Consider the following 23,950-nt stretch of genomic DNA (forward strand, 5'->3'; position numbering starts at 1 on the left):
AGAGCTTGCAGCAAAAGACCAAGATAAGCAGAGAAGTGACCCAGCAAGGGAGGACGACTTCTGCGCAGCAAATACATAAAATAAATAAAATCTGAGCAATGTCCGCAGAGTGGTTTCAGAAGATGTCACATCCACAGAGCCAGAGCAGTTTTGAAAACGATGGAAGTGACAAGAGAATCCATATGGGGATTGAAAGACAGGCCAACCACAACAAAAATCAACAGAGCGGCTCAGTCCCAGATGCCGCCTCTTCCAGTGTTTACACACTAGACCTTGCTGCTTCCACTGGAGCCTTCGGCATCCCACACCCTACTGCCCGTCATGCCAGTGGCCCATTTCCATCCCCTCCTGGGTCCTCACATCCGCCTTAAACTGGCTGAGACTTGGTTATATTTGAACATGTCCTTGCTGCAAACCCCTTGTTACCTCTTTCACTGTAATTACTGGCCAAATCTCTAACTGTAAATGCTGATTATATGCCCACAGTCAGTGTCGGGTCTCGCTTTACTTCTCAACAGCACTAGTCAAGTAATGCTTAACTACCAGTCAGCCCCTGTTCCTGCTGTACCTGAGTCAGGTAAGATGGGGTCAAGAGTGGCATAAATTATTCAACCATTATTAGAGCAGATTAGCAGGGTGACCTTGGTGAGGGCCAGTCTGTGGAGTTATAGGAGCTGGGATACTACAGAATAGCAGGAGTGTGAGAACGCAAAGCCAGCTCACAGCAAAGTCCTTTCTTTTCTTTTTTAAAAGATTGATTAATGATAAAGAAGCAAGAGGAAATTAAAGCCTCACTGAAGATCGAACTCAGGATCTCATGCTTAAGAGTGCAGTGCTCTAGTCCGGAGGTCACCTCCTGGGCTTTATTCTTAAACCTTCAGTATCACTTCTCCACCCTGACCCTTGGCTAATGACAAAGTACTTTCATCTTCATTAAAATGGTTAAAATAAGTAGACATGATGCCCCAGGCCACCGCCGCCAGCTGCTGTCTACTGGGGCCCTTTCCTCCGTCTTCCCTCCTAGAATCCTGGGAGAGCAGTTTCCCCAACGCCTCCACTTATTCACTGGATCCCTCACCTTCTCAAATGCTCTTGCTCTGGCAGTGCTCCCCGCACTTGGCCATCATCTTTTCTGCCATTTCTATCATACATAAACAAGTTCCACAAATAAATAAATAAATAAATAAATAAACATGATCTGGGGGCCAGGCGGTAGCACAGCGGGTTAAGTGCACGTGGCACAAAGCTCAAGGACTGACACAAGGATCCCAGTTCGAGCCCCCGGCTCCCCACCTGCAGGGAAGCCGCTTCACAGGGGGTAAAGCAGGTCTGCAGGTGTCTCTTTCTCTCCCCGTCTCTGTCTTCCCCTCTTCTCTCCATTTCTCTCTGTCCTATCCAGCAACAACAGCAATGGAAACAATAATGACAGCAACAAGGTCAACAAAAATGGGGGGAAAATGGCCTCCAGGAGCAGTGGATTCGTAGTGCAGGAAACAAGCCCCCGCGATAACCCTGGAGGCAATAAAAAAAAAAAAAAGGAAGAAAGAAAGAAAAACAGATTAAACACATAAAGAAGAAAAAGATGAAACACATAAAAAAATAAATAAACATGATCTAATACTTCCCATCAGAAAACAAAACAAAAGAGGGGGCCAGGTGGTGGTGCACCAGTTAAGAGCACACAGTATGAAGCACAAAGACCCACACAAAGGATTCCCGTTTGAGCCCCCAGTTCCCCACCTGTGGGAAGGGTCGCTTCAAAAGTGGTGAAGCAGGTCTGCAGGTATCTATCTATCTTTCTCTTTCCCTCTCTATCTTCCCGTCCTCTCTCAATTTCTCTCTGTCCTATCCAAAAAAAAGGGGGGGGGATGGCCTCAGGAGCAGTGGATTCATAGGACAGGCAGGCACTGAGGCCTAGCAACAACCCTGGAGGAAGGAAGGGAGGGAGGAAGGAAGGGAGGGAGGGAGGGAGGGAGGGAGGGAGGGAGGAAGGAAGGAAGAAAGGAAGGAAAGAGAGAGAGAGAGAGAAAGAGAGAAAGAAAGGAAAAGGCAGGCAGGAAGGAAGAGACTGTTTCCAGTTACTGTCTGCTAGCTTGTGCACTCCTTTCACAACAGAACTCAGAGACTACCCTTGTTTTCTCTGTATCTATTCTTACACTGATCGTACTCTGTATTACACCAGTTTCTATAACTCCACAGACAGGCTCTCACTAAGGTCACCTCACTAAACTAGTCTAACAACAGTACTGGGCTCCATCGTATCTGACTCAGCAGCATTTAAAAGCGCTCTCTCACTTTCTATTATGCTTTCTCTACTCACCTGCAACACAGCCCCCACCCTCTGGCCTTTCTGCCTCTGCTGGCTTCCCAATAGCACCATTTCTTGGGCTTTAACTCTCACATCAACTGAAAGCACACTTGCTATCTCACCCAGCCTCGTGGCTTTAAAGAGCGCCAGTGCGCTGCCGCCTTCCAAATTTCCATTGAGAGTCTGGACTCATCCCTTGAATGTCAGTCTCTCTAAGCAACCATGTGCTGGTTGGCACCACCAGCCTATCAACAAGACCTTTCAAACCCAACATGCCAAACACACTGCCCAGATGACTGAAGCATAACCTTGGCCGCCCTTTGATGATACTCCGCCATGTATGTAGTATTTCAGCGCCAAGGACATATAACTTGAACTGAATCATTAAAGAAAAAAAGGGTGGAGGAGACAGTACAATTATGCAAAAGGCTTTCATTGCCTGTGGCTCTGAGGTCCCAGGTTCAATCCCAGCACCACCATAAGCCAGAGTTGAGCAGTGCTCTGGTCTCTTTATCTTTCTATCTATATCTCTCTCATAGACCAAAACAAAATATATATATTAAAAAATCAGAAAAATCCAATACTCCCCCAGATCTTTCACATCTTAATAAATGTCAATTCTGTTCTTCAAGGCACTTAGGACCTTACCTCAGAATTATCTATGGCTGCTTTATTGTATCATCTATATAAAATCATTCGGCAAGTCTATTACTTTTACTTTCAAGAAAATGAGCCGATTCTGAACATCATTTCTCTTTTTGACTATTGTCCTTGTGCTTCTGTAATTTATCCTGATTAAATAAATGACAAGAGGGATCTTCTGGGGCTGGGTGGCAGTGCACCAAGTAGAGTGCAAATGTTACATTGCACAGGGACCCCGATTCAATCCCCAGGCCCCACAAAAAGAACAAGCACAGAAGTAGTAGATTCACCATACAGACACCAAACTCCAGTGATAGGCTTGATGGCCATGTATATGTATGTGTGTGTGTGTGTGTATATATATATATATATGTATATATATATATATTTTTTAATTAAAAAAGAGGGGTCTTTTTAAGCCTCAGTCAAATTCTGGGCCTCCAGTGCCCTAACTCCCTAATAGCACCTAATTACACCCACAGTGAAAGCCAAAGTCCCAGGGACAAGAGTGAGAGGAATACATCACCTGGCAGAAAGCATACATGACCTAGAAGAGGAATGGGGGATGCGAGGGGAGGGACTTAAAGGCCCACCACCACAGGGAACTACCATAGCACGGGGGGGGGGGGGGAGGGGGGGGGAGGGGGGTGTTTCAGTGCTGCTGACACACCCTCTCCACCTGAGGTAAAAAAAGAATTCCCAAGTCATCCTGGGAGTGCTGAAGCCAGGCACAGGGCCCAGGGCCAAGGGGAAAAGCCAAAGCCTCTGAGAAGCCTGTGAGATCCCTGGAATCCATTCAGTGGTCTCCCTCTCAATCCATCCCCTCCCCTCATGCTCCCATTCGATTCACTTTTCCTTGAGGTTCCACAAATATGCCAAGAATGCTCCATCCTCGATGCCTCTTTTGCCAGTTTATCAACAGGACTCATTCTCTCCTCAGCACTCTCAAAATCACCTTCACGATAAGGCCTTCCTTGACCATCCAGAGAAAATGACACCCCCGGCTCCTGGCATATGTGGGTCTTCTTTCCCTGCTTTGGTTTTCTCCCCACTGCTTTTCACCATCTGACCTAGAAGACTTCGTACTTTTTTCTTTATTTGCCTCATAGCAGCAGTGATAAAGAGCCATGAAAGCAAGACCTTTAAGACAGTCTGTTCACTGCTGTATCCTTAGCAGCCAGAACCATCTTCCGTGCACAGTGAAATGCTCAGTGAATGCCTGCTGGTGAATGAGTCTTGAATAATGTTGCCAAGAAAGTTTCTTAAGAAACAAGAGACAAGAGTAGATGTGTGTGTGTGTGTGTGTGTAAAAAGACATTGAGATGATAAAAAAGAAAAATTATATAATACAATTCAGACTACAATAACATCAGGACAATGTGTGAAAAGGCCCATATCTAAAAATACCATTGTGACATTTCAATGTGTCTAGGATAAAGAATAAAAGCTTATAGACACAAGGGACAGAAAAGCCTTACAAAGAAATGACAGTAAGAAGCACAGGCCTTCCATCAGTAACTGAAAGGCCAGAATACAATTGAGCGAAGCTTTTGAAGTTCTATGATAAAATGACTTCCCCGTCAAAGCTCAAACCCCTCCAAACTATCAGTCATGTGTGAAGGGAGAAGGCACACGAGGACATAGAAAGCTTATCCTTTCATACTGCTTTCTTAGTAATTGAGGGGAAGATGCTTTCTTTTTAGCAATATGGTGAAATAATCCAGGGGACAGAGGGATCCTGGAAGTTGCGGCCTAAGCCCTGGACATAATGAAGGGACACCTGTGCATTGTAGGCATGGAGCCAGGACACTTAAGTTCCTGCTGCACCGGCAAGGAAGGACCAGGAAGGCAGAATCGGGTTGGGAGGGAGTCCCGGGACATGCTACCAGCTCAGACTGAGAAAGAACGGAAGCATGTGAACAAGACAAAGAAGGAGGAGGAGGAGGAAAAAGGAAAAAGGAAAAAGTGATAGAGTCTAGAAAATCAAAGAGAGAAGAATGGTTTCTAAAAACTGACAGAAAGAAGTAACATCCACACATGTTAGAAAGGAGGTGACCTACAGGAGAACTAAGACCAGACCCAGCTATCAGAGAGGACCTGGCTAATAAGCCTGTGTGGGGCCGGGAAAGACTGTATGAAGTCACTGCGCTGTCAGCTTGTTTTAGTCGCATGTAGGCACTGTCTGGATTAATACTCATTTCATGTTTTCTTTTCGGAAAAATCACAAGAACTCATTAGGTTCCTAAGTAAAGGAAAGTGTTCTCAGTATCCCCACTACTTACTGAAGGAGTTCGTTGGCCTTGAGTATGAAAGAGCCCACAGCAGTAATAGCCTCTAAGGGGGGGGTGGGGGGGGAGAAAATAGCATTGGTCAAAAAGCAAAGTGTCAAATCTCCTTCCTCAAATGGATCCCACTGAGAAATTAAATCACCACCTTCAATTCCTGCAGCATCTAATCCAAGAGGTTCATACTTCTGCTTCCAGGAAGCCATGCCTTTCAGTTCACTCAGATGGTATAACAAAGACTCAGAGCCGCTGTCAGAACAGAGCAGACATTTAAAAGAAAAGAAAAAAGAACAGAGCAGAAATAAATCCGTTATCATTGCCGTCACCATGGTAGCAGGCAATCACCACCTTGCCTGAACAGTCTTAAAATTTTAAATTAGAAATAAAATACTGAAAGTAACTTCAATTTTCTTTCAATTCTATAATTGTCTCCATAGTACCTCTAAAAACTGTCACAGGATCCTTTGATCACCCGTAACGACTGAGATGAATGCACATTTTGTAAGATCAAATCATGTTTCATAGTCAGTCCTGGTATTTTTCAATCATATCAGGTCCTCCTTATTCATCCAACAGCTTTTGCATTTGACAATAATCAAAACCATGCCCTGCCCTCACCCCCCAGTAAGATATCAGATACAAAAAGACACAATATACATCCTTGACTATAAAATATTGGGCTGCCAGAAGTCATGACAGATTTTTCTAAGTCTTTCTATGCAGAAATAAGTCATGGCTTTTCTGACAATCCAGTAAGATATAAATACATTTCATCTCATTGCTCAAAAGAGTGTATCACCAATTTTTAAATGTCCTATGTAGGTGAGAAAAATAAGTTAGTCAGGGACCAGCCTGATGAAAGGTTACTGTAAAATGTTTCATAAAGCAGAATTCTCACTATTGATCCTTTAGCTCTTAGGTATCCCAAGATTGTCTCAGATATCAATGTAATCATTGTAACTAAGGAAAAACGCAAAAAGAAAATGCCAGGTGCTAAAGAGAAAACTGTAGGAAGAAATCAATGCCAAGCACAGGTGGGTGTAATGCCTCAAATTTCCACTTCACTTCATACCTCTGTAAGTGACTTATAACCAATTTTTGTATACTGGAATATGATGACTCTATAGATTGGCCAAGCTTTTTTAAGCCCTAATTAAGAGAAGAAAATATATTTAGCATACAATTAGGATATTACATGTCATTCTAAAAAAAAAAAAATTAAGAATGGATACTTCAACTTCACCTTTACTGTCAGCTGGTTCATTAGGAGGGTCTGAAGTTCAACACTACAAAAAAAGAAAAAAGAAAGGAAGGAGAAAGGAAAAAATAGTTTTAGGTTTCTCTATTCAAAATCTGAACATGTCACTGAAAACTTATGGAATTCAAAGTACAAACATGGCTTTCAAACAAAATAAGAACAAACAGCCAAACAAGACTTTGTTGCAGTAAGAAAGGAACAAAAAGTAGGGAACAATAATACTAAGAAATAAGTTAAAAATATGTAGTAGGAAATGCAGACCAATCTGTGAATACTCTTAAAATGAAAAAGGTGGCTAAGAATAACAGCAAAGTCAGATACTATGAAGACTGATTTGATCATAAGAAAATTAATATTCTTAAAACATTCAAATCTACATAACACACATACATAAAATAAATACATTTATATAAAATTACAACGGGCATAGAAAAGTTTAGGAAGATAATACTGCATTCTTTGTTCTTATTCTTCAGAAATTATTTATAATAAATATGAATTAATTTTGAAATAGAAACTACTTTCAAAAAAAGGGGGAAGAAAGTGAAGTACCTGTTGGGAATGTCTTACCTTGCTTTTCCCCACAACAGCAAGTGCATGAACTCATCTTGTGCTGATGTCGTCGTATTCTTCTCCTAGACACAAAGATAAAACCATAAGAGAAACATATACAGATGCATTTTTCATTATAAACTCACTTATTCAATGTCAGAAACACAGATCCCTTTCTTTTCTTTTCCTTAACCTTCCTTCTAATTCATATTTTAAATAATTATCTGATTATCAGTTACTAGAAAACAGTCAGCCATTCCAACGCCCGTTCTTACTCCTGAAGCTTCATTCCTTTGTTCCACTTCACAATCCTGTCCCCACTTAGTTGAGCCAGTTGGAAAGTGAATCCTTTCTTTCTGATAAAATAGCTTGACTGTAGACCGAGCCAGATAGAAAGCAATCATGGACCCCTGGGAGTTACCCAGTCCAGCACTGGACTTCTGAGCATGAGGTGCCAAGTTCGATCCCCAGCACCACATATGCCAGAGATGCTCTGGCTCTCTCGGCCTGTAGCTTTCTCTCACATATAAATACACCTTTAAAATAAAAAAGGAATCACGATTATAGCCTTCTACAAACCAGAGCAATATTTTCTCATGTTCCATAGTAAGCCCATAAGGATATTAAAGATTCTTTAATCCCTTCCAAGGGAATATATTATGTTACCTGCACAAACTTGGTGAGACGAGAATCCATCTGCATCAAAATTTCTTCCCATGCTTCACACATACATGTTAGTGACAAATTTATATACTGTTAACAAGAAGGGGAAAAAAAACTGAAAAAAAAACATTTAAATCAGTATGTTAACTAAGTAATGTGATTTTTTTGGCAGTTGTTATAACAAAATTCAGAGTTAACTTTCAATAATATTTAACTCAGTTTTAACCCAAAGAAAAACAATTACAGCTATAACTATCAAACATTCTATAACAGTTTTGGTATTTAACTAAGAGTCTTAAATTGGTAAGACAGATTACCAGGCCATTTAAGATTATCAAAAAACTACTGAATATCTAATAGTTCATGATTATTATTTAGCTATGATTTCTTTTTTCTCTGGGATATAAACTGAGTTAAATATGATTGTGAATTCTAAATTTCAAATAGAAACCTTAAAAAGACACTGATCTCCAGAAAGTTTGGACAATAAATAAATTAGGGGCTGTGGTAGACTGGGTCCCAATTCTTTGCAGCTCCTCCATCAAGACAAGAGTCAGTTTCCCTAGTCCCTGAACCCGGGCTAGTCTTGCACTTGGCTGTGTCTGACACAAAGGGGACAAAGGGGCATAGTGGTGCTGTGAATTCTAGGACCCAGGGGCTTAGCAAGCTCCTACCTGCACTCCTGATACATCTGCACCCCCCACTCCCCACCTTCAACCCCCGCCCCCCCACTTCATGTACCAGCGTGGCTGGCCTGCTGGGGATGAGCCATGGGAAGTCAAGGTACCACGGCAGAGGGACACAGATCAGTCAAGACTACTGAACTAGGACCTCAGCCACAGAACTGGCTAGCTGAGATCAGGATAATCAGAGTAAACAACTCTACCACAAGTAGTATTACAAAACAAGTTCTTCCAGATTCCGGCAGTAGCGCAGCAGGTTAAGCACACGTGGCGCAAAGTGCAAGGACCCGCCTAAGAATCCCGGTTCGAGCCCCCGGCTCCCCACCTGTGAAGCAGAGTCGCTTCACAGGCTGTGAAGCAGGTCTGCAGGTGTCTTTCTCTCGCCCTCTCTGTCTTCCCCTCCTCTCTCCATTTCTCTCTGTCCTATCCAACAACGACAACATCAGTAATAACTACAACAATAAAACAACAAGGGCAACAAAAAGGAATAAATAAAAATAAATATTAAAAAATAAATAAAAAATTAAAAACCAAGTTCTTCAAGTTATTTATCTGCAATAGGTAAGAGACATATAGTAAATATTCACATAAAAGATGCTATGAATAAATACCTGGAGTAGAGCTGAAATGTGAGTAAACTTCCTGGCCATTCGAGTGACTTCAGGTAAGAAGGAATACAGTAGGTTGGTTTCAAGCTGTGAAGTCAAAATAACAAAAGGGATCATAATCAGACATATTTGCTTCTTTTAAAGATAAATCAATCCTTGCCAGCTCCAGAAAACCCTACAATGTAGAAAACAGTGTCTTAAGTACGTACTGGCAAGACTATCCAGAACTCTGCTCCCTCTGAGCACACACGGTCCGAGACCTACAGAATTCAACCTCAGCGGCTGGGCGGTGGTGCGCCCAGTACATAAAGCACAGGCAACACCACGTGAAAGGACTGGAGTTCAAGTTCCCAGTCCCTGCTTGCACGGAAGCAAGCTTCATGAGCAGTAAAGCAGTGTTGCAAGCCTCTCTATCTCTACCCATCCCTCTCTTTCCTTCTCCCTCACCATTTCTGTCTTTATCAAAAAAGGAAAAAAGAAAGGAAGGAAGGAGTCTACGGGGCACAGTGGTTTCATTATGTGGGCATCAAGCCCAAGCAATAACCCTGTGGTTAAATAAATAAATTAAAAAAAAAAAAAAAAAAGAGCTCAGCGTCAGGATCTTCTAATCAGTTGTGTGACTCTGCACTTACTCTGGGCCATCAATTCCCTCTTCATAGCTGGACTATATGGAACAATCTACTCTGTAACACTGGAATGATGATAAACCTAAAAAAATAATCTCACACACATTTTTAAAGGACGCACAAAGAATTATAAGCTGTTGAAAAATATGAGTGAAATATGCACAGCAATGGCATGTGAATAATAGTCCAACAAGACTGTTAAAAATATCTATAAACTTGGGGGGGGGAAGCAGTGAATCATTTTGGTATAGCACTGAACACAGGCCTGGAAAGTCTAGTTTCATAGAAGCTTAAGATAAGGAGCAAATAACAATAACCTTTACAGTGAATAAGAGTTCTCTGATGCTATGAATATGACAGAGAATTCTAGAAGACTTCAGACATAGAAGCTCTTCATCTGTTTTGGTCTATGTTTGTTTTAGATTTTGTATAAGTTTATATTAAATGGCCAGGTTATCTGAGATAACAACATTGTGAAGACTTTCTTGGAGACAAGTCTACATCTATATGGGAACCAGTCTGTTTCTACAATCTAAATACAAACAACACACAATAAAAAAAGGTTTCTCTGCTACAACAATGAAACAACAAGGGCAACAAAAGGGAAATAAATAAATGTAAAAAAAATTTTTAAAAAGGTTTCTCTAGCATTAAGTGGTCATCTTTTATCTTACATAAGAGATTATGTGGGAGTCGGGCTGTAGCGCAGTGGGTTAAGCGCATGTGGCGCCAAGCGCAAGGACCAGCGTAAGGATCCCGGTTCAAGCCCCCGGCTCCCCACATGCAGGGGAGTAGCTTCACAAGCGGTGAAGCAGGTCTGCAGGTGTCTTATCTTTCTCTCCCCCTCTCTGTCTTCCCCTCCTCTCTCCATTTCTCTCTGTCCTATCCAACAATGACGACATCAACAACTACAACAATAATAACTACAGCAATAAAACAACAAGGGCAACAAAAGGGAATAAATAAATATTTTAAAAAATAAAATTAAAAAAAAAAAAAAGAGATAGGAGCAGGGACTCTGGAGTCAGACACCTCCACGTCACTTTCCAAGTCTGTGATGGAGAGCTTGTATGAATTATGACACTAACTTAGTGAGGGAAAAGTCTCCTAAGGTTGCTGTGAACACCTCACAGCTCTAACTATGTTAAAGCATCCAGTATCTGTCATATTATATGATCTCTAATATTAGCTGTTATTATTACTGAAGTCAGGATCTGAAGAAAGCACTTAGGACAAACACGAGCTGGTACGCACCTATCAATACGGTCATGAACAGACCAGCAAACAACTCTCCTTATAAAAACTGTACTGGTCCATGGGGCATGACAGTAAGGTATTCACTGCAACAAGATTCTATGTCATGGGCTGGGGAGATGGCATAATGGTTCTGTAAAAATACCTTCATGCCTGAGGCTGCTAAGTCCCAGGTTCAATCCTCAGTACCACCACAAGCCAGAGCTGAACAGTGATCTGGTATTTAAAAAAAAAAAGATCTGTCTGATTTGGAAGCCCCAAGTCAATTTTTTTCCCTTAAGTGTATTTGTAATTGAAAGACCAAGAGCAGAGTGCTATTCCAACACTCTCCACCATGCAGGAGCTCAAACGCAGGTCTGCAAGGCCTGTGCTGCAACACTGAGTCACTTTCCAGGCCCCACTTTGTTTCATCTTAATGACCACTAGGAGTCAGTGACATGGGTAACAAAAACCTTTCAAAATATATCTACATTCTACTACTGTCAAGTTTCAAGACTCACCTGAAAATACAAAACTTCTGAAGCACCGCTGGCAGAAACCTCTGTGACCACTGACAGTGATTTCAAATCACTTGATAAACATAGTGCAAGACAAGTGCCAACAATCTGTAAAACAGTCAAATGCCCAGTGATCTGTTGAGTGTAATGGCTAGGTTGTAACTACTTAAATAAGGGAAGCAAAAAATCCAGAGCTCTGAGAAATGTGCATGTACACACACACACACACACACACACACACACACACAGAGAGAGAGAGAGAGGTGTGCTGTGAGAGTCCTGATTCTGTCTATACTGCAGATGAAGAAACCAACCTATTCCATAAAACCCGTACTATTTTCTCCCCCTCTAGGGCAGAATGGTCAGAAAGAGATGAAAAAGCCATTAAGAAAAACAAAGGAAGAAAAAAAAAAACCCTGCGTAACCCTGGCAGGCTCAGAGCTGAGCTTACAATGGTTTCTGACAGCTTTTGTCTCATTCCAATCACAATTTTTAGCTTTCACTCACAAGCCAGAACAACATTATTCAAGTATATACAATATTCAAGTGTATCCTTCCCATCAGTCTTTTTGTTAAAAGAAAAAAAAAAAAAAGACTAACTTAATTCCTCTAACAGTCGCTGATCTTCATAGATATTTCATCACTGCCATTTTATCTTGGTAAGAAAATCATCCTCTTGGGAGTCGGGTGGTAGCACAGCGGGTTAAACGCACATGACACAAAGCCCAAGGACCAGCGTAAGGATCCTGGTTCAAGTCCCCCACCACCCCCGGGTTCCCCACCTGCAGGGGAGTCACTTCACAAGCAGTGAAGCAGGTCTGCAGGTGTCTATCTTTCTCTCCCCCTCTCTGTCTTCCCCTCCTCTCTCCATTTCTCTCTGTCCTATCCAACAACAACAATAACTACAACAATAAAACAACAAGGGCAACAAAAAGGAATAAATAAATAAATAAATATTTTTAAAAATTATATAAAAAAAACCCACCTGCAGGGGGAAAGCTTCATGAGTGGTGAAGTAGTGCTGCAGGTGTCTCTCTGTCTCTCTCCCTCTCATCACCCCCTTCCCTCTTGAGTTCTGGCTGTCTCTGTCCAATAAATAAAGATAATAAAAAAATTAAAAAATTATAAAAAAAAGACAAGAAAATCATCCTCTTGTCTACGGCCATACCACCCTGAACACGCCCGATCTCGTCTGATCTCGGAAGCTAAGCAGGGTCGGGCCTGGTTAGTACTTGGATGGGAGAAAATCATCCTCTTAACATTTAAAAATAATTACAATTGGAAGTCGGGCAGTAGCGCAGCGGGTTAAGTGCATGTGGCACAAAGCACAGGGACAGCGTAAGGAACCTGGTTCTAGCCCCTGGCTCCCCACCTGCAGGTGAAGTTGCTTCACAGGCGGTGAAGCAGGTCTGCAGGTGTCTGTCTTTCTCTCCCCGTCTTCCCCTCCTCTCTCGATTTCTCTCTGCCTTGTCTGGCAACGACAATATCAACAACAACAATAAAACAATAAGGGGAACAAAAGGGAAAATAAATAATAATAATTTCAATTAACTGAAATTGGTGGGGCAGGAACACTGAACTCATGACTCAACTGACTGCTAGATCCTAAGAGAGAAGAGAAGTTCACAAACACTTACCCCTGTGACTCTAGCAATTTTGAACATTCCATACGCATATAACTCAATAAATCCAGAGCTGCCGCCAAGGACAAGAATATTAAGCCTAATTAAAAAGAATGCAATGAGCTGAGGACAACAGAGAAAGTGGAGTTCTTGGTGTTTTTTTCTTTCTCAGTTCTTTCAAAATGTAATTATATTTTCGATGAGCGAGCCCAGAGCACCACTCAGCTCTGGCGTGGGTGACGTGAGAGACCAAATCCACGACCCCATGCATGCAAGTCCTCTGCTCTGCCACTGAGCCACCTTCATGGCTCTGAGGTTCTTAAACCAAGATACAGAGAGTTCCTGTTTTCCTAGTCTGTGTACTCGTGTTTGCCGAGAGGCTGCTACAACACCCAACGAATGAACCACGCTCAAGAGTCAATGACAGTGGGCTTCATCCTCTTTCCAAAGGAACAACACATATTTTGCCTAACCTAAAAAGTTGCCAGCTGCAACAGATTAAGAACATAGTACTGTGGTCCGGGAGGTGGTGCAGTGGTAAAGCCTTGGACTCTCAAGCATGAGGTCATGAGTTCTATTCCCAGCAGCACATGTGCCAGAGTGATGTCTGGTTCTTTCTCTCTCCTCCTATCTTTTTCATAAATAAATAAAATCTTAACAAAAAAAAAAAAAAAAAAGAATATAGTACTAACAAATGTATTTATATACATCTTAAAAAAAAAAAAGAACATAGTACTAACAAATGTATTTATATACTCCGGAGAGTAAAACAGTTCCTTTTCCAGCTAGTATAAAACACAATCAATTTTAATATGGTTCTGATGCTGAAATATACTAAATGAGCATACAGAACTTGAATACTTCAGTAATTTTCAACTTCTAAGCTACTCAGATTTTGATACTGAGTGTACATGTAGTTTAAATATCTAATAAATCAAATTTGCGTGCTAAGTAAATAAAAAAAAACCCTCTAATACTTATACCCTCCTTTACTTACTAAAATAAACAAAAGTACATCATACTATCATGCTAATGTTATCACAACTTAACAAAATGCCTATATGCCTATATATTTTTTAGGATTTATTAACACGAGAGAAGGCGAGAGAGGAACTAAAGAGGGAGGGGAAGAGAGAATCAGAGCATCCCTGTGGCACATGCAAGGCCAGAGACTGAACTTAGGACGTCAGACTTTCAAAGTCTAATATGCTAGTCAACGCACCACCGCCTGGGCTGCTCGTGTCTGTTCTTCGCTCAGATATTCATTTCAGCAGTGAAGTGACATGATCAATTATGGAAGTGCCCTTAAAACTCTGGAAATCTCCTCAAATATCAAATATTGCCTTACTGGGCCAGGAAGACACCTGCCTACTCTGCCTTGCAGTCCAGTCAGCGCTCCACGAGAAGCCCAGCGCTCTGATGTCTCTTCCCTCTTTTGTCTCTGTCTCTCCCTTTCGATCTAAAAACTTCAACCAGATTGGTGAAGCCCCGGTGATGACAAAAAGTTTACATTTGTTATTTAAGGTATTTACCTGACGTCTCCCAAGAGCTTAATAATTTCATCAGAATTTTCTTCACTAAAATAATTTGAAAAAAAAATAAGTTAGTTCTTTTTCAAATACTAAAAAAAATTATCTTACTTGAAAACAAAAAAGAGTTAGCTTACCTAAATATCTTTGAGGTATTGCTGTAACTAGAGGAAGACAAAGAGTATGGTAAGAACATTTAACAGAAATATACGTATGCATTTTTACATTTTTTACAATTTTTTTCATGTTTCCCTTTACCAGAGCACTACTCAGCTTTTTTTTAAATTTATTTTTCCTTTTGTTGCCCTTGTTGTTTTTCATTGTTGTTGTAGTTATTATTGTTGTCATTACTGAGGCCATTGTTGTTGGATAAGACAGAGAGAAATGGAGAGAGGAGGGGAAGACAGAGAGGGGGAGAGAAAGATAGACACCTTCAAGACCTGCTTCACGCCTATGAAGGGGCTCGAACTGGGATCCTTATACCAGTCCTTGCACTTTGCACCTTGTGAGCTTAACCCACTGTGCTACCGCCCAACTCCCTTAGCTCTGGTTTATGGTGGTGCAAGAGACTGAACCTGGGACCTTGGAGCCTCAGGCATGAGAGTCTCTTAACAGAGCCTTTGTGCTATCACCCCACCATGCAGCCAGATTTTTGCTGGGGCTCTGCACCTGCATGATTGCACCAGTTTCATGAGATTCATATATATACACACACACACCACACACACACACACACACACACACACACACACACACACATTATATTTTAGACAGAAACTGGTAGTCACAAGAACGAGACATCAAGAAAGGAAGAGGGACCCCACAACACTCCAGGGCTCCTGAAGTTTCCCAGGTGCAGGTGCTCCCCAAAGGCTTGAACCTGGGTCCTTCAAGCACGGTGAAGTGTACACTCTACCAGGTGCGCTCTCTACCAGCCCCAACAGAAATGTATTTTTTTAGTCCAACGCTTTAGCCACTAAACTTCTACTGGGAAATTGTGCCGATGCAGTCACATCTGCCATGTTGTCCCCTCAGGCTACTGCTAGTTCCCGCGAGAGTTGGGACATTCTCGGAGTGCCTGTTCCGCCATGTTGTGCCCTCAGGGCATTGTCTATTTCCCCGCGATATTTGGAGTGCTTTGGTTACTCCTCCCCCCTCCCATTCTCACGAGAGAGAGTTATTATCCTATCCTGGAGTGCTATGGTTACTCCTCCCCCTTCCCATTCTCCCGAGAGCTACTCCCATAAAAGCCCTTCTTCCGCACCTCTCTCTCTTGCCAGCGCTTCACTCCAGTGTTCAGACGCAGGAAAGGTTACTGCGTGAGGCGGCCATTTTCGCTACCTCCATGTGGCCCAACCTGCTTCTCTAGCACCCAACTCTGAGGTGCCAGGCAAATAAAGATTTGTGTTTCCTCTTCGCTCCGGACCTCCTCTCTCTCTTCTCCGCGGCCCGTGCACAACAACAAACTTCTACCCCAGACTCAAAAAAAATTTTTTGAGGCTATTATTTTCCCTTTTGTTGCCCTTGTTGTTTATCGTTGTTGTGGTGATTATTATTGTTATTGTCACTGTTGTTGGATAGGACTGAGAGAAACCGAGAGAAGAGAGGAAGACAGAGGGGGAGAGAAAGATAGACACCTGCAGACCTGCTTCACCGCTTGTGAAGCGACTCCCCTGCAGGTGGGGAGCCGGGGACTCCAACAAGAATACCTACGCCATCGAAATGTATTTTTAAAATACAGGAGAAAAATGTCAGTGTTAAAAGCAGAGGAAAGAGAAACCTGGGACATTAATTCCAGTAAAATTAGACTTTAATACTTGCCTTTTTGGCAATGTAGGTAGTTTGGGTAAGAGAAGGTTTGACTCATCCTCAGCGTTATAAAAGGATGTTAGCACACTACAAAGGGAAAAAAAACAAGCATTATTTTAAAAAGATTACGCTTCATTTTCCATTAAAGACACAAAATTTGCAGTCTAATTTTATACAACATGTATCATCTACTAGAAAGATAGCACAAATACATTACCATTGTAAGAGTCAGTACAGTGACCACAAGTGAGAAAGAATAGTATAGGGGAAGCAATTACAGAAGCCAGACCTTCTACCTTCTGCAACCCTCAATGACCCTGGGTCCATGCTCCCAGAGGGATAGAGAATGGGAAAGCTATCGGGGGAGGGGGTGGGATATGGAGATTGGGCGGTGGGAATTGTGTGGAGTTGTACCCCTCCTACCCTATGGTTTTGTTAATTAATCCTTTCTTAAAAATAAATAAATAAATAAATAAATAAATAAATAAATAAAAAACAATAAAACAACATGGGCAACAAAAGGGAATAAATAAATATTTTTAAAAAAATTAATCCAGGGGGAGTCGGCGGTAGCGCAGCAGGTTAAGCGCACAGTGGCGCAAAGTGCAAGGACTGGCAGAAGTATACCGATTCGAGCCCCCAGCTCCACACCTATAAAAAAAAAAAAAAAGAATAGTATAGGGAATTCTTCATTCACAAGGGGTTGGTTGTGAAAAAAAAAAAATCAACAAGCTCACTTAAAAACAGTCTACCCCCTTTTTCTTTCTCAAATTTACCTCCAAGTACATTCAGAAATAAATGAGTGAGAAGGTGAAAAAGTGGTTGGCCTGATAAACATCAGAATTTTCTCACTCTAGCACACTATAGGTGCCGAGTGTGTTAAACGCAGACTTTCCACACACCCATTCAAAAAGATCTGTGTACACATGTGTTCTTGGCAACACAATTTATAATAGCCAAAACCTGGAAGCAACCCAGGTGTCCAACAACAGATGAGTGGCTGAGCAAGTTGTGGTCTATATACACAATGGAATACTACTCAGCCATAAAAAATGGTGACTTCACCATTTTCAGCCAATCTTGGATGGACCTTGAAAAATTCATGTTAAGTGAAGTAAGTCAATAACAGAAGGATGAGTATGGGATGATCTCACTCACAGGCAGAAGTTGAAAAACAAGATCAGAAAAGAAAACACAAGTAGAACCTAAACTGGAATTGGCATATTACACCAAAGTAAACGACTCTGGGGTAGATGGGGGGTAGGGGGGAGAATACAGGTCCAAGAAGGATGACAGAGGACCTAGTGGGGGTGGTATTGTTATATGGAAAACTGGGAAATGTTATGCATGTACAAACTATTGTATTTACTGTTGAATGTAAAACATTAATTCCCCAATAAAGAAATTTTTTTAAAAATCCAGACTTTCCATAAAACATTTCTAAACTACACGTAAGTGGTGTGTTAGGGCATTCTTAGCAGGTCACCAGGCTGGTATAGAAATGGCATGATACATTCTGCTCCTCTGTCTATAAATATATATGACCATTTATAACCCATATTCTTTGACTGATGATGGATAAATCACTCTATTTGCCACACAGTGAATCTCAAGCCCCAAGCTAGATTCTTGTTCAACTCAGCACAGATCTGCTCTAGGAGACTTCTCAATTAATATTCCGGATTCACAAATTCATTTGCTATTTATTTTTTAAGGTTTATTTTATTTGTTACTGGACAGAGACAGAGAGAAATTGAGAGAGAAGGGGGAGATAGAGAGGAAGAGAGACAGAGAGACACCTGCAGACTTGCTTCACCACCTGTGAAGCGACTCCCCTGCAGGTGGGGAGCCGGGGGCTCGAACCGGGATCCTAACCGGTCCTTGCACTTTGCGCCATATGTGCTTAACCTACTGCGCTACCGCCCGACTCCCAATTCATTTGCTATAAACTTAAAGATTAATTAGAAAGGAGAAGCTAACAGAAATAAAATTATCCAGCCACCCGCCCAAAAAATAAACTTTCTTTTTCATTGTCAGCTAACCTCCTTTCTTCACCATTATTAATGCAAACATGATATAGTACTAGACTTCTAAATCTAAAACAAAATTATTTTCTTGAAACAAGAAAACTATAGGGACCATGGACAGAGGAGAGCATGTTAAACATCAAAATGGAATGACCAATTTAGCACATCTCACACTACTAAAGTGTCTAGTGAAGTTCAAGGCAACGTGTGTACATGTGAGTGTATACATAATTTGTGCATATATACACACACACAAATGTGCACTCAATCACACACTCAGATACTCTCGCTTTTTTAACAGGAGCACTGCTCAGCCCTGGCTTATGAGGATGCCCCAGACTGAACCTTGGACCTCCAAGCCTCAGGTATGAGAGTCTGTTTGCATAAGCATTATGCTCACTCCCCAGGCCCCACATACACTTGCTTCCATTTCAAAAAGTAGAAGTCTTTCAGCCTGGATGGTAAACCGCTGGACTCTCAAGCATGAAGTGCTAAGTTCTAGCCCTAGCATCACCTGTGCCAGAGAGATGATCTGGTTCTCTTTCTCCCTCCTGCTAACATACATCTCTCTCTCTCTCTCCCTTTTTTGAAAGGTGAAATTTTACAAATGTCCCCTTGTAACTGCCAGCGTTCACTCTGCTTTCTTCATGTATTACTCTACCTGCTTTCCACAGTCACTTCCATCCAATGCATGCAAGAAACCGGAGCCTCTACCGAAAAAGCATGCAAGCTTTCAGGTTTTTCTACATCACACAAAACAATCTTCTTAGTGTCAGCAACAGCGAAAGCCAAAACTAAAGTGAGATAAGAAAAAAAAAAAAAAGACCAAATTAGTATAGTGTTCAGGAAAAAAATGTTAAGTTACTTCTTGCCCAGTCTTACCATTTAACTGCATTATAAGCTTAGAAAGTACATGAATATTCATCAGAGAAGCAATTACAGAGTAAGACCTTCCACCTTCTGCACCCCATAATGATCCTGGGTCCATGCTCCCAGAGGGATAAATAGAAAAGCTCCCAAGGGAGGGGACGGGATATGGAACTTTGGTATTGGGAATTGTACCCCTCTTATCCTATGGTCTTGTCAATATTTTTTATTTTATGAAAAGATTTTTAAGAAAATTTTAAAAATAAACTATTTAGGGAGTCCGGTGGTAGCACAGCGGATTAAAAAAAAAAACTATTTGACCTAAAAACTCTGCTTTTAAGTAATATTGTTTTAAATTTTTTGAGTGTTCACCATTCATGAACAATTGGAATTTTTGTATATTACATATAACGGCTTACATATCAAAGCCTCTAGACTGGACCCTTTTTTGCCAAGCAGAAAATACAAAAAAATACAGGAAAAGTCCTGGCTGGAGAGATAGCATAATGGTTTTACAAAAGACTTTCATGCCTGAGGCTCTGAGATGCAGGACTCAATCTCCAGCACCACCACAGGCCAGAGCTGAGGAGTGCTCTGGGGGGGAAAAAAAAAAATCACAACAGCAGTGGGAGGACTTGTTCAGAGAGAGCAGCCCTTTAAGTGAGGCCCTGATATGCGGAGGCTTTATGTTAAGGGACATTTTGGGGGAAAAGAAAGGCACAGAGTCACTGAACTGATTAGTGAGTGGTAGGTGGAGCTTGGGCCAAACAGTCCAGGGCAATATCTCCATAGAAAGAGCAAAACCAAAGGACTGTGCATTTCCACCAGTTTTCATTCAAGAATTCTATTTTTTTTTTTTATTCAAAAGTCAGATTTTGTTTCCAGGTAATTTGACCAATAAGCAAGATGTTAGAATAACTCTGAATGCTATGAAAACACTTGAGACACCCCCAAAGAAAAACTGTGAAACTGGCAAACACAGTAAGGATAGCAAATTCTTTGTGGGAACAAGCACTCTTTACACAAAGATGCATTTGTTATAATTCTATCATTACGTTTGCCATCTGGTCTCCAAGCCAAACAGGTCACTTCTTTTCCTGTATTTTCATTCGGTGGAAAACTCCAAACTCGATGGAAACTTGCAAGACGATGAAGTAAAACCTAGGACAAAAATAAAATAAACCTCAGCCCCCAGCCTCAATACAATTCGTAATTGCTTCCTAAACTATGAGAAGAAATCAGAAGATGGCAGTTTCTGAATAAACTTACTTTCAAAGAAAGAGGCAGAACAAGGGAAATAGATGACCCTTTACAATGTCCTATCTTCTTTTTTGTTTTAATATTTATTTATTTATTTCCTTTTGTTGCCCTTGTTGCTTTCTTGTTGTAGCTCTTGATGCCTCCGGCTCCCCACCTGCAGGGGAGTCGCTTCACAGGCGGTGAAGCAGGTCTGCAGGTGTCTGTCTTTCTCTTCCCCGCTCTGTCCTCCCCTCCTCTCTCCATTTCTCTCTGCCCTATCCAACAACGTCAATAACAACAGTAATAACTACAATTAAAGGGGGGGGCAACAAAAGGGAATAAAAAATAATAAATTGAACTAGCTTGTCTAAAAAGTCGTAACACACTTTTGCATAGAAAAATAGATGGTGACATTTCAGACAGCCCAATATATGACTTTAACTCCCTCTCAAGACTACTATTCTGCTCACTACCTTCCCTCACAAGACCACTAACCACTAACCCAGAGGCTCTTACTAGTGACCAGCTAGGCCCTAGGGTTTCCCCGCCCCACGTGTCAGCTTTTTCATCTCTCCTTTCTCCTTTCTTCTCCATCCAGCACCCTTTCTTTCTGGGAAAATGTGGGGACCATATACCCATCTGATAGCACTTTTTTTTAAAATCTGTTTATTCTTCCCTTTTGATGCCCTTGTTTATCAGTCATAGTTATTATTGCCATTGTTGACGTTGCTTTGTTGTTGGATAGGACAGAGAGAAATGGAGAGAGGAGGGGGAGACAGAGCTGGGGAAAGACAGATACCTGCAGACCTGCTTCACCGCCTGTGAAGCGACTCCTCTGCAGGTGGGGAGCCGGGGGCTTGAACCCGGATCCTTACGCCGGCCCTTGCGCTCTGCGCCACGTGCGCTTAACCCGCTGCGCCACCGCCCGGCTCCCCGACAGCACGATTGTGTTCACTCCTTGTCTCCTGCAGTGCCTATGCCCTGTCCACCCTCCTCTTCCTGAGCTCCAAAGTGGTCTGGTGGAGCAGAGAAAGCGGACTTCATGGAGGGTGCTGAGAAAGGAGACACTAACTAGTCAGCTCTCTAGCAGAGACGGGGTCATGGACGCCGACTGGGCAGGGATGTGGTTTTGCAAGCTGCTCAGCTTCCCGGGCTGTTAGGTTTTGCTTACTAGTTAGCTTCCAAACTTGAGGGCACACAGAACTATCAGGAAACCTGCCCCAAGGCCACCAAGGAGGAAAGATGGCACCAGCGGAAAGGGCTGCCAGGTATCGCCAACTTGCAGCGCCAAGCTGGAATCAAGCGGGTTAGACCCGCTGAGCGGTACTATCAGCCTACCTGACAGCACTTGGGGTTAGGAGACTGGGGAAGAAGCATCACTGCTTCCTCGCATTTCAAGGGACGTCAGTGGAGGGTGGCTAGCAGACCCGGAGCATCCCCCGACACCTCCTCTGTGCAGCCCCCCCCTGCATGCACACCTACGGCTAAACATCCCATTGCAGCTCCGCTTTCTCGGCTACTTGGGGCAGGGTCTGCGGCTCTATTGCTCTGTGGAGCTCAAGAGAACTGCTTTATGAGCCGCTCATCAATAAAGGAGATGGGGCCGGGGGTGGGGAGACAGCATGGTGGTTTTGCTAGTAAGACTTTCATGCCCGAGGCTCTGAGGTCTCAAGTTCAAGCCCCGGCACCACCATAAGCGAGAGCTTAGCAGTGCTCTAGTAGAGATATTGACTGACTGACTGACTGACTGACTGATTGACTGACTGACTGACTGACTGACTGATTGACTGACTGATTGACTGACTGACTGATTGATTTGATGAAGACGACAGTGGACGGTGTGGTTGTGTTAAGCTGTGTCAAAATGATGAAAGAAAGAACGAGCATGAGAACATAAAACACCGATCCGGGCCTATCAGTGATCTCTCGAGGACGTGTCTCTCCCGACGTCAAGGTGGCCCGGAGGGGAAACTGAGGCTGGGCGGCGGCAGACTCACCTCGCCCGCGGTGTTGGCCAGAGCAATGAGGTCCCGCTTGGGCGACCAGACCAGGAAAATGATCTCCTGCGGCAGCTGCTTCTCCCCCACCACCCGGAACGACGGGAAGCAGGTCGGGAAACGCGGCATCGGGGCGACCCCACAAGCGGCAGCCCCGCCGCAGCCTGCAGGGTCCCGCGCAGCCTCCGCCGCCCCGACCCTTCCGGAAGACCGTGGCCCCCGGAACTAGGTCGGAGCCGCACTCCCACTCTCACGCTCTGCCCACGGCGTGCAGAGCGCCGCGCTCCGGCACTTCCGGTGCTGGCACGTCCTCGCGAGAGCTGGGGGATAACTCGTGAGAGGGAATGAGTGGGTGGGCGGGGCTTTCTGGATAGGGCGTGAGCCGCGGGTGGTGGGCGGGGCCGCGGGCGGTGGGCGGGGCCGCGGGCGGTGGGCGCGCGCTTCGAGGCCTGTGGCCTGAAGCGTAGTGGCTGCACCGTGTTGCTGGAGTCCATCGATGCGGGATTACAGGAAGTTGGCGAGTCTTGAAAGTCTAGGGGCTCGCGGGTGGCACTCTGCTATTGGGATCCCCCAATGCTGACTTACAGGGAGGTGGGAGAGCCCTGCAAGTCTGGGGGTTCACTGGCTGCACCCCATTGCAGGGTTGCAGAGAGGTGGGCAGGGCCCTAGAAGTCGTGGGGCGTGGGAGGCACAGGGCTGCACCCCGACTTTGGGGTCTCCAGTGCGGGGTTGCAGGAAGTTGAGCGGACCCTGGAAGTCCTAGAAGGATGCTAGAGATGCTGGCATACAGGAGGGTGGACAGGCCCTGGGAAGCTTGGGGCGCAGTGGCTGCACCCTGATACCCAGGCTATGAGAGAGCAGTGCACGAGGCACAAGATCCTCCTGTGTCTTCTCATTTTCCAGGAATTGCGCTGTGGCTCATTAGTCTTTTGGAGGGAGGGGGGTGAGGCCTCAGACAGGGATACTTACAGGGTGAAACTTCAGGGTCTGATCAGCTGGAGCCTACTTTGATAAGCGCTAAACAGGTGGGTTGCTCAGTAGAGGGAGAACATCTTTAAAGCCTGTCCAGGAAGTACTCCAGACCCATTAGGAGAGAATCTGAGGACCGTATTTATAATATTAAAATTCTCAGGACCAGGCGGTGGCACACCTGGTTAATCGTACACATTACAGTGCGCAAGGACCCAGGTTCAAGCCTCCAGTCCCCACCTGCAGGGGGAAAGCTTTGTGAGTGGTGAAGCAGGTCTGCAGGTGTCGCTCTGTCTCTTATCTCCTCTTCCCCTCTCAATTTCTCTCTAATAATAAATTGTAAGAGCACTTCTGATCGGAACCCACACAAACTGACACGACTCCAGTATATAAGTGAAGTATAGGGAATTTATTCTTAAGTTTGAAAGAGTGAAAATAAGGTAGTCCACATACTTGCAGAGACAACACCAAAAGACAAAGACAAAGACAAACCTCAGCTGAGTGATCGCAGGCGG

General features: G+C 43.3%; 1 protein-coding gene across 1 annotated transcript in view; it reads right to left on the reverse strand.

The window, feature by feature from the left end:
* The window catches only part of ANAPC4 (anaphase promoting complex subunit 4), a 45,319-nt gene extending 22,544 nt beyond the window's left edge, over positions 1-22,775 (reverse strand). The window contains exons 1-15 of the mRNA XM_060188259.1: positions 22,467-22,775; positions 20,286-20,391; positions 19,025-19,157; positions 16,349-16,423; positions 14,665-14,691; positions 14,531-14,575; positions 13,014-13,098; positions 11,380-11,484; positions 9,003-9,086; positions 7,712-7,798; positions 7,064-7,128; positions 6,479-6,521; positions 6,308-6,384; positions 5,384-5,484; positions 5,233-5,284 (exon numbers count right to left, since the gene is read on the reverse strand). Coding sequence (XP_060044242.1) covers positions 5,233-5,284; positions 5,384-5,484; positions 6,308-6,384; positions 6,479-6,521; positions 7,064-7,128; positions 7,712-7,798; positions 9,003-9,086; positions 11,380-11,484; positions 13,014-13,098; positions 14,531-14,575; positions 14,665-14,691; positions 16,349-16,423; positions 19,025-19,157; positions 20,286-20,391; positions 22,467-22,595 — 1,214 coding nt within the window. The 5' untranslated portion in view covers positions 22,596-22,775. The remainder of the gene's footprint in view (positions 1-5,232; positions 5,285-5,383; positions 5,485-6,307; positions 6,385-6,478; positions 6,522-7,063; positions 7,129-7,711; positions 7,799-9,002; positions 9,087-11,379; positions 11,485-13,013; positions 13,099-14,530; positions 14,576-14,664; positions 14,692-16,348; positions 16,424-19,024; positions 19,158-20,285; positions 20,392-22,466) is intronic.
* Between the last annotated feature and the right edge of the window lie 1,175 nt (positions 22,776-23,950).

This window comes from Erinaceus europaeus, chromosome 3, assembly GCF_950295315.1.
Source record: "Erinaceus europaeus chromosome 3, mEriEur2.1, whole genome shotgun sequence".
Lineage (NCBI taxonomy): Eukaryota > Metazoa > Chordata > Mammalia > Eulipotyphla > Erinaceidae > Erinaceus > Erinaceus europaeus.